The 13,171-nt window shown below is 38.1% G+C and overlaps 1 protein-coding gene across 2 annotated transcripts in view; it reads left to right on the plus strand.

The window, feature by feature from the left end:
* Nucleotides 1–6,990, plus strand: part of si:ch73-287m6.1 (RIMS-binding protein 2) — a 44,929-nt gene extending 37,939 nt beyond the window's left edge. For both annotated transcript variants that reach the window (XM_039614197.1, XM_039614198.1), the window contains 6 exons: nt 598–767; nt 929–1,097; nt 1,229–1,329; nt 1,611–1,682; nt 2,855–3,019; nt 6,667–6,990. In XM_039614197.1, coding sequence (XP_039470131.1) covers nt 598–767; nt 929–1,097; nt 1,229–1,329; nt 1,611–1,682; nt 2,855–3,019; nt 6,667–6,894 — 905 coding nt within the window. In that variant the 3' untranslated portion in view covers nt 6,895–6,990. The remainder of the gene's footprint in view (nt 1–597; nt 768–928; nt 1,098–1,228; nt 1,330–1,610; nt 1,683–2,854; nt 3,020–6,666) is intronic.
* The last annotated feature ends 6,181 nt before the right edge of the window (nt 6,991–13,171 follow it).

The following is a 13,171-nucleotide window of genomic DNA, read 5'->3' on the forward strand; positions in this document are numbered from 1 at the left end:
AACATAAAAGAAGACAGAAAACTAAACAGCAGAGACTTTTGTACGGTTACTGAAGTTGGACTAGCTGGTGTATAATGATGTGCTACGTGATCGCTAGTGACACACCTATGTTAGCGTAACATAAACACAGTGAAGCTGGAGGATGAATGCTAGCTTTTTTCCACTCAATTAAAAGTTAACGCAAGATTCCTGATGGTTAGAGACAAATGCAATCACATGGCAGGATGCTGTAAACGGACCAAACTTCAGTCAGGAGAACAACTGAGATAATCCATCCACAATATGACGTTAGTCATTAATATACTGCAACAACATGAGAATAGAGCAGCTGCGAGAGAATTCAACATTAATGAATCACTGGTACGGAAGTGGAGGAAGCAAGAAGAATGAGCTGAGTAAAGTTTGACTTATCTGATTGCTTTGTTTCGCTTGGTGCGCCTTATGTATGAAAACAACAGACCCGTTCATCCACAGTGCGCCTTAAAATCCGGTGTGCCTTATGGTCCGAAAAATACGGTACTTGGTCCACATTTCTGTAAGTCTATTGGTTGGTGAGGTTGGATAATGGAATTTTACTTTTTGTTTTATGTGCTGAAGATGGCTACAGGGATCGGGATCGCCGCACTCCCACGTACTATGATGAGTCAGAGCCAGAGGAACCCTTTAGGATCTTTGTGGCTCTCTTTGACTACGATCCTCTGTCCATGTCCCCAAACCCGGATGCTGCTGATGAAGAGCTGCCCTTCAAAGAGGGGCAGATCATTAGGGTGGGAGTTTCAAGTGCTTTCATGTACTGCATTCTCTTTTTTGTGTGTTTAAGGTGAATTCATACTGTTAGGTAAACTATTAAACAAAGCATAAATGTCAAATGGATAAAGAAAGTAGTAATAGCATAGCATGAGCTTTAAACATTGCTCTTATCTACCAGGTGTATGGGGATAAAGATACCGATGGGTTTTACAGAGGTGAAGTGAAAGGCAGGATGGGCCTGATCCCCTGTAACATGGTGTCAGAGATACGAGCAGACGATGAGGACACCATGGACCAGCTCATTAAACAGGGCTTTCTGCCGCTCAGCACACCTGTGGATAGAATAGGTACCATAAAAGCATGCACACCCTCACAAATAACTGTCAACCACGTACATCTCTAAAAATGGTTAAATATTGTGAAAGAAAGCATGTAACGGGATGCTCCCTGTTAAAATGCCATTTACAATTCCCTTCAGAGCAGAACAGAAGAGGCCTGCGTCGAGATCAGGCCTCCAGGAGGATGGTGGCTCTGTACGACTACGACCCCAGGGAGAGCTCTCCTAATGTTGATGTTGAGGTATTGTTTGCTGTAAAGGACAAACTGCTCAACGCTTAAGTGTTTATAGTGTAACGCACAAATATCTAACCAGCTACTACAACACACCTAAACACTTTTATATGTGCTTTTAAAATTTGGTTCACAAATACATAGAAATGTGATTGTTACACAAAACCACAAAGATTATCCAAAAATAGCACTTTTGTACACCTTAATTCAGTCTGTTTAAATACACTGGAACAAAAGCTGGATTTTACTTTGTATTATTTGTGTATCCCTTTCTCTCTCTGTCTTAATAGGCTGAACTCACATTTTGCGCTGGTGACATCATTGCTGTGTTTGGTGACATTGACGAAGATGGTTTCTATTATGTGAGTGCTGCTTGTCCATGTTTTTGGGGTTTCTCAGTAATCCTCGATAACTCCTCAAAATTCGTATTCGGCACCATTTTTGATTAAACTACTCGAAGTGCTTCAACATGTCTCATTCACACAGTCATAGATCTAAGCGCCTTCTATCTAACATTTACTCTCCAATGAACACATCGGGGAGCCACGGGGTTCAGCATCGTATGTACGGATATTTTGGCTTGGTGACTGGAGAAGAAGGGATTGAACCAATAACCCTGCGATTAATAGATGACTCTTAATAGATGCCTCTTCTGCTTGAGCAAACAGCTTAGTGGTTCTGGGGCTGTCACCTGGTGTGGTCTTCTGCTGCTGTAGCCTGTCTGCTAATTTTAACATGTTGCGCTCTACTGCAGGAACATCAGACTCATTTAAAATCAAGGGAGGAAGCAGTAAGAAAAGCTGTAAAACATATGAAAATACATTTAAATTTGCTGACCACTGGATTGGCATCTTTGCTGGGCCAATTTTTGCCTCCGGGCCTTATGTTTGACACCGCTGCTCTACTGTATACCTTGGTTGAATGGCTATGTGAGTTACTATTGTATGTCTATCTGCTTGAAGCAGTCTGGCCATTTTTCCTCTGATCTCTGGCATCAAAAAGGCTTTTTCCCCCCTTTTTTCCACAGAGAACTGGCTCTCGCTGGACATTTTCTCTCTGTTGGAACATTCTCTGTAAACACTAGAGATGGTTGTCATAAATCAGCAGTTTATGAAATACTCAGACCAGCCCATCTGGCTTCAACAACCATCCCACATTCAAAGTCACTAAAATCTCCTTTCTGATGCTCTGTTTGAACTTTAGCAGATCACCTTGCTCACGTCTACATTCCTAAATGCACTCAGTTGCTGCCAATTAGATATTTGCATTGACAAGCAGTTAAACATGAGTAGCTAACAAAGTGGCCGGTGAGTGTACTTGAAACAGATGGGTAGGAAGATGTGAGAGACGTGATTCAGATAAATTGGAGGCCTGACATATGTAATGTAAATATATTAGCTGTGTTTGGTCCGCAGAATGAATTACATTATGTTCAGTTAGCTGTGGCAGCTGTGCAGACATAACATAATCTTATGAGTTGGTATTCTGCCAGTGAAGTTTATGCCTTCTCACCTCTCTTCATTTCTTTCCACAGGGTGAGATCAATGGCCACCGTGGTTTGGTTCCCTCTAACTTCCTGGAAGAAGTGCCTGATGACGTGGAGGTTTATCTGACTGATACTCCATCCCACTACCCCCAGGAAGAGCCCGCCAACCGGCCTCCTGCCAACTCCATCCCCGCCGTCTCAGAGAGCAAACGGGTACATCATCATCGCCGCTCTCAGCGCTAGGCCCTGTGTCCATACATCCTCCGTCCTCTCTTGATTTTCGTCTCTCGCTTCCTCCACTTGCCGTCTTTGTGCTGTTCATTGTGTGTGTTTGTCCATGTGGTGACAGTGGTGACTCTATACAGACTAACAACTCCCTCTCCACCCCTTCACCCTTTGGGGGGGAAAGGGGACAAAATCCAGTGTTAACACCTTTCTGAGTCTCAGAGAAAGGAAGAAGCAAAGCCTGACATGGACAGAGACGATAGACACTGGGAGCTCTGCAGGTGGTATATGCATGTAGCACTGGTTAAGGGAGGACTTGAAAAAGGCTCATTCTTTACACAAGATAATTTGGGACCTCTTTGCACTGAAACACAAATCAAATTGTGGTTATGTATTGTATTATTAAAGATAAATATATTAAGTGCTTTATTAACACATAACAATTGCTACCCAATGACACTGAAAGAAATTCTATTGAGACGAAAAAGACAAAAGCATGCCTTTTTCAAACTTGATACATTTTCTAGCAACTTTCTTTGCTCGACTGCTGTATTTCCTTGAAGAGGCTTTGTTTCTTTATGTATACTGCACATACATCAGATCTATTTTTCAGCCCTGGTGACAGTGGATATGCCATGTTTGCTCTGAGCTCAAGAGACAAAAAAAACTAACCGCAGCACTGAGACGTCCATACTGTACTGTTACAATGGAACAATAAAAAGAAAGCAATTGGATATTAAAAACATTCGTGCTCTGTGTTCATGTGTGTTGTTGGTGTCGTTGTTGTTGTTTTCAGTTCAGTCATAGTGGTGTGGGTTTTACCGACAGTGACAGTGCTGCCACATCTGATTTCTTTTTTTTGTTTTTCCTCACCCGCTTGGCAAAACAAAACAAACAAGCAGAGGAAGATTGTTCATTTCACACCATAAATGGCTCTGTCTGCCTTGTACAGTGAGTTGGCAACTTGAGATACCAGACTCGCTGCGCTAATGCACACAGCATGTTGTTGCAGCAGAAGCTGTTTAAATGCCACGCGATATTACGGAGGCGCTTTTCAAGTCATTGACTCGTTTCATGATTCAAATCGGGCAGATTTGTCTCTTCTCTTTGTTTGGTTTTTAGCACTCTGTTAAGGGACGCTGGTTAAAATATTTGAGTCACATTAGTGGGTAGCTTCCCTTCTGTCATCCGTAGGTGTTATAGTTACAATTTGGAATAGATTTCAGATTTCATTATAGGAAAATATCTTTATCCGAAATAGCAGCTGCTGCATTAGATGGGAAGCCTGGTATCTACAGTTGTGTCCCTGGGTGTTGTACCGTATCTGACTGTACTGTATATTCCCTCATGGCCTACTGATGATGGACTTCTTCAGCTCTGTGGTGTGCTGATGTTGTGCTCAACATTTTATAGCTTCTTCCTCAGTTTGATTTCTATGTGTGCTCTGTGTGAGTGAGAGTGTGGATGAGGCATTACAATGTTTTGCAGACCCTAAACGGTTTGTGGACTCAGTTAATGAGGACATACCTTTTGTATAGGGACACAGAGCAAGCCCAAATAACGCAAATCATTACGTTTTTGAGGTTGGGATTATGTTAACTGGCAGTTAGGATTAAGGTGAAAGTAATTCTGAAGGAAAAGAATAATTTTCTCTGAAGTCATATATACATGTGTAAAAACATCTTTACTATCAGTTTAATCCAGATTAACAGGCAGAGTACCTAGGTGTGGACAGCTGAAATATGTTATTTCTCTTGAGTAAAATAATGTAGAAAATATTAAACTTTTATATTACGAGTTAATATTATCAGTTGCTGAAAATAAACACTGAATATTATTTCATATAGAACTAGAAACCTTTTTTATTTTTTTAGTTACCTTTTGATCTGTGAAAGCCAATCCTTGAATCTGAAGCATGCCACATCAAGTGAGCTATTTACATGCTGTCAATCAAACATAATCGAACCCAAAACACTTAGTAAATTAAGATTTTTTTCATATCTTTTTCAATTTGTTTTCAGGGGCTTTAAGATATAACCTTACCAAAAATGTAAACTACAGTACTGTACAAAAGTCTTTATATTTTGCTAGAAAAATGGGATATAGTCAGAGATTTACTGAAATATCTGTAAACAAAGGAAATAAACTATGTAAAGGAGAAACCAGTTTGCATAATTCTAATGAGGTTTAAAGTTAAACATTTGGTCTGACTACCGTTATTCTTCAACACAGCCTGAAATCTCTTACCCAAGCTTTCTTGTCATTTGTCAAAGTAATCTTCAGGAATAGTTCTCGAAGGCTTCTTGAAGCACATTCAAAGCTCTTCTTTGGATTTTTGCTTCCTTTTGTTCCATTCTCTGTTAATGTGAACCCACAGAGCTTCAGTAATGTTGAGGTGCAGCATCTCTGCTTTACAGATGGGCATAGACACCCAACTCTTCCCTGATCTCCCCTGTACACACTGATGACAACATCTTGAAACATAAATTTCAAATTTGGATCAAACCATAACGCCCTTTTCCACTGATTTCCAGTACAGTTCTTCTTGTGTAATATGGCATACCTCAATTATTTTTGCCCCGTTTCCCTTTCTTAAGAATGGCTTTTTGACAGCTGCCCTTCCATTGAGGCGATTTCTGATGAGGCTTCAGTGAACAGTAGATGCTGAAGGACCAGATGCATCTCTCAGGTCTTGTGCCAGGTCTTTGGTGGATTTTTCTCTTAAAGACATGCATTTAAGAAACTGTTCCTCTGCCGTAGAAAGTTTTATGCCTGACACTTCTTTTGTCCCCCAGTTGTCCACTTTCTTCAGGTTGCTTTAAGGACACTGCACGAGAGATGCCATTTTTTTTGGGTTAGTAGCTCTTTAGAAAACCTTCCATCCCTTTTCTTCTGGTCACCCAATTCAGGGCTGCGGAGAGTGGAAGTCTATTCCAGCGGTTATAAAGCAAAAGGGAATCACCTTCTTGGTGAAAAAAAAAAATTGTTTTATGCCTATCAAACAGTGTTATTTTTGCTTTTTTTGACATAGATTCAACAAATGAAATAACAAATTATGTATTTTTTGTGACAAGCTACCAGTAAAAAAAAGTGTCGAAGTGCTAAGTTCACGACTGGTTCATCCCTTGAGTTCGGTGTCTTATTTATGCTTGAAAGATTAATGAGTCAGTGTTAAGTGGCTTAAGAAAATAACACCTAATATGGTCAGGTACAAGGACTGGACTGTAAATGAGTGAAAAAGCAACCAATGCCTAAACAACTTTAAAAGGGCTTTAGAAAGCCTGAAGAACTAATAATTGAGACCACTTTAAAAATGTATAAGAAAATCTGGCTCTGAACATATAAAGAAAGTCAAAAGGAAAAAGGAAAATAGCAGAAAATTATGAATAAAGTGCGGGACATTTTTGTAAATCTATTAAAAAACAAAAGTTTTTTCTGAAATAGGCTAGAAAAAGAGAATTTTCATTCTTTGTGTTACTCATCTGATCGAACTTAAAGCAGATAAAGTGTCTTTTAAACAGCGTTTAGCCAAGGAAACGCAGAGGGAAAGGCTTAGTGTTTCAGTATGAAAGAGTTGGTTCATTTGTAATATGCTGCCCCATACCTCCATACCTCCCCACCACTTCTCTTCGCAGGCTACCACAGAAACTACCGAAGCCGTCAACAATGACACCACACCCGTCCGGGCGCCGTCCCCGATTGTTCGCCCCCTCCTCCCTGGAACCATGAGGCCCCTAAGCCCTACAAGGGGTCCCCACGTCCCAATGGACCCCCGGGACTCTCAAGATCTGGCAAACAAGAAGAAGAAAGGACTGCTTTCCAAGGGAAAGAAACTCCTGAAGAAACTCTCCCCTGTGAAATAAAAGAACACAAACAAAATTAATGTACAGTAAGTGCTCATGCTGGGCTCTGTGTATTGCATTCATACAATCAACTCTGATCTAACAACACGTGACAGAGAGGATGTGAGCTGTGTCTCCTTGACTGCTTGAGCCTATTTCACTACAGTGATATATATATATCTAAAAAAAGGTGACAGATGGCCACAAATTGATTATGTACAGTGCAGTGCCAAAATCAAGAGCGAGGTCACTTGCAGACACAAAATTGTGTAACTATGATGTATTTTAAATCAAGGGGGTGATTAAAAAAAAACAAAAACAAACTAGGATTTTCATGACATGTATTTCTTCTGTTTTTGTTATCATTAGGCAAAAGTAATTCTTACATTTGTTTTAGGCAGGGTATCAAAGCATCTGGTTATAAAACTTTCCAAAAGTCTTTTCTCAGCAAAAAAAAAAAATTAAATTAAAAAAAAAAAAAGGAGTATTGATGTCACTACAAGGGAACAGACACCACACTCCTCCAAGAAAATCTCAAAAAGACTACACTGTTATTGAGGCATTCTGTGAAGTAATGCTGGCTGCTAAAAAAAAATATTTTAAAAAATCCTTTATTCAGTGCAATATCATAGAGAGATGGTAGCATATGTGGGAATAAGATTTCCACTTGTACCTGTGATTCAGCAGAGAGGATTTTTTTTTCTGAGATGAAAGGAATTTAAAAGAGAAGAACAGATTGGCAACAGGGCATTAACGTCAGAAACACCAGGCAAGTTTAGCTGTCTCAGTGGCCTTTATGAAAACAATATGAGCACGACATTCCTCGTTTGATTGCAAGGTTGACTTAACTCCAGGTTTTTCTTTCATGACGGGCCGCTTGTGCTTTGTCATTTTTGAGAATTAAACAGAGAGCGGTAATGTTTGTTGTCATCGCTGTCAAACTGTCATGAAACGCCTAGTTCAAGACGAAATTTTATGTCTATCTTCCTATTGCACAAAGGTGGGTGTTTTGTCGGACGACTGGTAAACGATATATTTTGTGTGCCTGTGTGTGTGTGCGTGTATACTACATGTATGTATGTGATGCATTCATATTTTGCACCTTTCATGTTTGCTGTTCACTTGCTTTATCTTTTTTTTGTTTTTCTGAAGGAGAGGCCATGTAATTGTTGGTCCTGTGATCTAGTGGTGTGCTGCTACCTCCATTGGCTGTGCATTGTTTAGCTTACGTCGATGTTCACTGGTGTTCAAAGACAGTGGATCGCCACAAAATGTCACATTTGTAACCCAGATGTGAATGATGTTATTATTAACTTGCTAACACAATCATTGATAGTAAAAGCAAAGGTAGTTATTATTAGACGAGTGTAGTTAAACTTTTCAAAATGTACAATTGCAACCTTATAGACAGATGAGGACAGAACTATTAGTCTCCTATAAAAGATGCCACTTTTAAAAAAAAGTGCTGTTAAACATGGCAAGAAATTTTTAACACGGCTTTTCCAAACATCCAGGTTTTATTTTGTATGCTCACATTATTTTACTTTGCACACAGAAACAAAATTATGTGACAAAAACTAACAGGGTCAAAATTATTAGCCCCTCTGATGCTAATAGTCAGGTGTATTTCCTTTTTGCAGTTTTAGTTGTAGTTTTCAACAAGTCTCGCAAATGTCTACTGAGCAACACCAGCCTTTTTTTCCTTTGGCAAATCTCCCCAGTTCCTCCAGATCTCACAATAGATTTTCAGGAGGGTTCAAGTCAAGGCTTTGACAGGCCAGTCAATAACTTTCACTTTGGTCTTGAGGAGGGGGTTCTTCACCAGGAGTGATGTGTATTTTGGGTTACTGTCCTGTTGGAAGACAAAGGAACGACTCAGACCCAGTGTTGCTGCTGAATGCTTGAAGTTTTTGTTCAAAATCTTAACAAATCCTTTCTCAATGATGAGATTCCCATCTCCAGACACATTGAAGCATCCCCACAGCATAGTACTCCCACCAGTGTGTTTCACTTCTTTGAATTGTACACCTTGTCCTATGCATAGTTCAGTCTTGTTTGAAGATGTCTTTTGCACTGAAGTGGAGTTTTTCTTGGTCTGCAACCTCGCAGTTCATCCCTGTGCAGGGTTCTAGTGACTGGCTTCGTTGACTTGGCTAAGTCATTCACTGTGGTCTTTAGACGCAGCTCTCACTGTTTTACTTCCCAGAGTTTTTGAAATCTTTCACTTCCTTCAGTATCTCTGCTGTGTTTCTTTGTTTTGTCTGTCTTTCAATTTCTCGGTCCAATTCTTGACACTTGGAAACACTGTGATAACTTTGTATATCCATCTCCTGCTTCGTGAGCATCAACGATTCTTTTTCTTGAGTCTAAACTGATTTTTTTGGTTTTAGCGTGATGCTTTTTCAAGTGACAGCTCAAACTTTTACTGAAGTTTTCATACAATGAGTAAATTGGAAGACAACCCTTCCATTAAGTCAATAACAAGAAGATACATTATTTTAAGCTTGCAAATAATATCAACCCTGGTCATTTCTGTTTTCTGAACTAATTCTGTTATTGTGGGCAAATAGAAATAATGTATGCTTTCTTAAGAAAACTAGTATGTTTAGAAACAGTATGTTGAAAATCTCTTGCTCTGTTAAAAACAACTTGGGAACATTTTGACAGAAACTTTACATTTTATAGGGGAGGCAATAGTTTTGCCCTCATCTGTAGCAGCCTATCTCTGTAGATGATTAACTTGTGTTCAAACACAAATTATGACTTACTCAAGTTTACAGTTTTGGTTTTTTGTTGGGGGTTTTTTCCAGGCAACTGTAGATGCCACAAAATGCCAACATTTCTGATTAAGGTTTGGGTGATGCACTTTCTTTTGAAACCAGTGAGGGACATGCTCATAAAGCCTCCTAAAAACTGGAAATCAAAATGATAAGATGTGCATTGTTCTCTGGTTTTGTTACATCTACCTGCTGTCTGTGGAGAGAAATATGAACTTAAGTTCACATTTTGTATCATGACCTGTACTTTCATTATATAAAGAACTATACTGTGCTGAATCAATATGTTAGCTAATATACAGCTATTATATAAGAGGATATGGTACATAATAGATTTTTACTTTATTCCCATGATATTGAATTATATAAAAAGAAAGTATGAAGTGATTCCACTTAATACAGTCAATATTTTATTGTTTTTTCGTTTGTTTGTTGACTCTCTGAATGTTTAATATGTTTAATCAAGTCTTCAAAAGCAAATTTAGTTGCACAATGCCACTGAAAGATTGCCACCATTAAAGTATGATCAGATCAGCAGAAGCTTAATATCCTGCAGATTGTTGAGCCGACTGTCTAATTAGTCAGTTTCTTATTCAATGAATTCTTAGTGTTAATGCTACACAAACAACAGACCAGGCTTCACAGAGGGAGAAAAATAGAATAGAATCAGAAGCTGAGTTTTGTGTGTGATTGGTGAAACTGAATGCCAGACATTTCATTTTTTTCTCTTCTCTTTTTAGTAGTTTGAAAGTGGCTTCCTGGGTTTAAATTATATCCTTTGGTGGTTCGGATATCCTCTTTGATGGGGAAAATGTAGCTTAGCAAGCTGATCAAATTCAAAATGAAACTGTTGCAATGAAGGAAAAAAAGGAAGAAAACAGATCTTGTTTTTTTCTCTGTGCTTGCAAACACAAATTTATTTGACATTTTATGGGCAAGACCATTTTTTCTGGGTTTTGTCTTTTAAACATTTAAACGTTTCCATACATTTCTTATGCTCAAACTGGCCGGTGTAATGAGATCCACCCCCCAGAAATGGACTAACTTCAAATGGCAACCCACTGCTTTACTTTTCAAGGTGACAGGCGTGTGTTAATTTGACAACATTATTGAAATAAAGTCTTAAAAATTAACTTGAATTATTGAAAGAAAGAACCCACTTCATCTATAAGCAGTCTGTGTGCTTTGGAGAGGATTACTGGAGCTCACAAACATAATTACTACCTGGCATAGCTTTAAAAAAAAGACAAAGTTTTTATTATTATATTTAGTTATAAACCTTTATTATGTCCTAATCATCTTCAGTGGTCCTTATGTGAAGCTGCATTTAACAGATGAGCCAGATGTGGGTTTGTTTTGTGGCACAGGGTTCCTTCATTCGTGAATATTGCTGATGGCATGCAAAGACATGAGAGGTTAGCCAAAGTGGAATTTAGGCTGGCAATCAGTTTACATTTCATTATTTTCCAAAGCTGTTTATGTATAGTTTCACTTTCAGTCTTTCACAAAGTTGAATTATATGGTGTTCCAATACCAAATCATTCACTTGTGAATGGGCGTAGTGTCTCGAAACGCTGTAGCTCTTTTGTACTTTGATTCATTTGTAGATAATTTATAAATGTTTCTACTTGATTTTACGACAGCCTTTTTTTCAGTGCACTGAGATTTCCTCTCATTGTAAAAAAAAAACAAAAAAACTGCAAGCATTCTCCATAGTGTCCTTTGAAATCACATGTATAAGCCCACCGTATGTGCTTGCTTTGTGAATCAAGATAAAAAAAACAAAAACAACAAATCAACAAAAAAAGAAGAAGAAAAAGAAATCACTGGACAGTATTTATGGTGATTAATTATGTGTGGGTGTGCATGTGAAAAATACAACTTTTATAACCAAATTAAATTTGATATTTTTTAAAAACTCGTGTCATGTGTTTTTCTTTACATGGCAGGTTAGATTTGCAGTAGTTCCTTTTTAATATAGCAAACAATTATAATTCTTAGGCGACTCTATAGTAATGACTACAGTAAGTACATCACAATTTAAGACTACCTAAGTGTGGTGGTAGAGGGAGGAGGTCTAACATTTCTAATTATATTTTCTTATATTCTGTACTAATATATCTGATTGGAGGACACAGGCTTCTCTAAAATTCTGTCCCACAAATTAGTATGACTGAAAAAAAAATACAAATACACTGAAATTAATTTAGATATGTTGGCATCTGGAGATTTATCATGAAAGTAAACCTCCACATGCAGGTTCAGCTTCATCACACATCATCACCAAGTCTACAAATGTGAACCAGTATAATCCATAACTACTCTTGTGGCTGATTATGACTCCACAGAGCAAAGCCGCTCATCGACTACTCCACAACAATCTTGAAGTGTGCCTTTAAAGCAAATATAATGCTTTATCACTCTCTTTAAGATTGCTTTGCTCTGCCCAAACAAACAAAATGATAAAAACAAAACAAAACAAAAAAAAGTGTGGACCATGAGTTGGTAACTAGGTTTGGTTAAAAGAGGATGAACTGCTGGTTAGATTTAATAGTGACCCAGGGAGTAATCAGCAGCAACAGGTCGTTGTTTTGATAGAAAATCCCCAAATCAGCTTTGGAAAAATTATCTTTGATGCTTCATCCTTATTAACGGATGACAAAAACAGGATGACAGTGACAGAATATTAGCTCATGCATACATGCTTGCATAGTTTTTGCAGAATATACTATGATTAAAAAACAAAAGAAAACAAAATAATTTTAGTTTACATAAGTGACCAAAAGCTGAAGGGACATGACAATATAAAGTCACGTAGACCTGTTGGCAGTTCCAAGAAATCCTTTGCTCTGAATGACCATAAAAATTATGGTCATTCATTTGAGTTTCACCATTAGGTACAAAAACAATTTGGTTACATACAGGGAAAGATCGGGGATTTGGTTGAAATACAGGATCTTTGTTGCCACATTTCCAATTATAAATAGACGGTCAGAATTACCATTTGCCACTAGATGGTGCAATAAATCACAAGTGTAGGTGACAATGATTTTTAAATTTATTTTTTTTTTTATGAGGGACAGTCACAGTGGATCACTTATATTTGTAGAACTGACTGTTAACATTAAACGCTTTACTTAAAAAACACTAATGCAGACATAAACTGCAATATAGAGTCTGCAGGAAATAACTGAAGTACTATTAAGTACTATTCAGAAGTGAAGTGGCTACAACAGATGGCCTGGGTTATTACTGACTCTGCATTAATTTTCACTTTAATGGAATGGAAGTAAAAAAGGTCAATCTCTGTGAGCTTCGGCAAATGAGTCAAAGTCTTTGAATCTGAATTGCAGTGTTGTCAAAGTTTCTGATTCAGTAAAGATAAGTGAGGAAAGTCTTCAACAAGGAAAAATACTTCAGAGAAATGGCTAACTAAAGTTAACATTTAGGGAATGCAAACTAATTATTATGCCTGTATTATTATTATTTATAGCTATAGAGAAATTGTTTGCTCAAACATG

The sequence above is a fragment of the Oreochromis aureus genome, linkage group 7 (assembly GCF_013358895.1).
Source record: "Oreochromis aureus strain Israel breed Guangdong linkage group 7, ZZ_aureus, whole genome shotgun sequence".
In the NCBI taxonomy this organism is placed as follows: domain Eukaryota; kingdom Metazoa; phylum Chordata; class Actinopteri; order Cichliformes; family Cichlidae; genus Oreochromis; species Oreochromis aureus.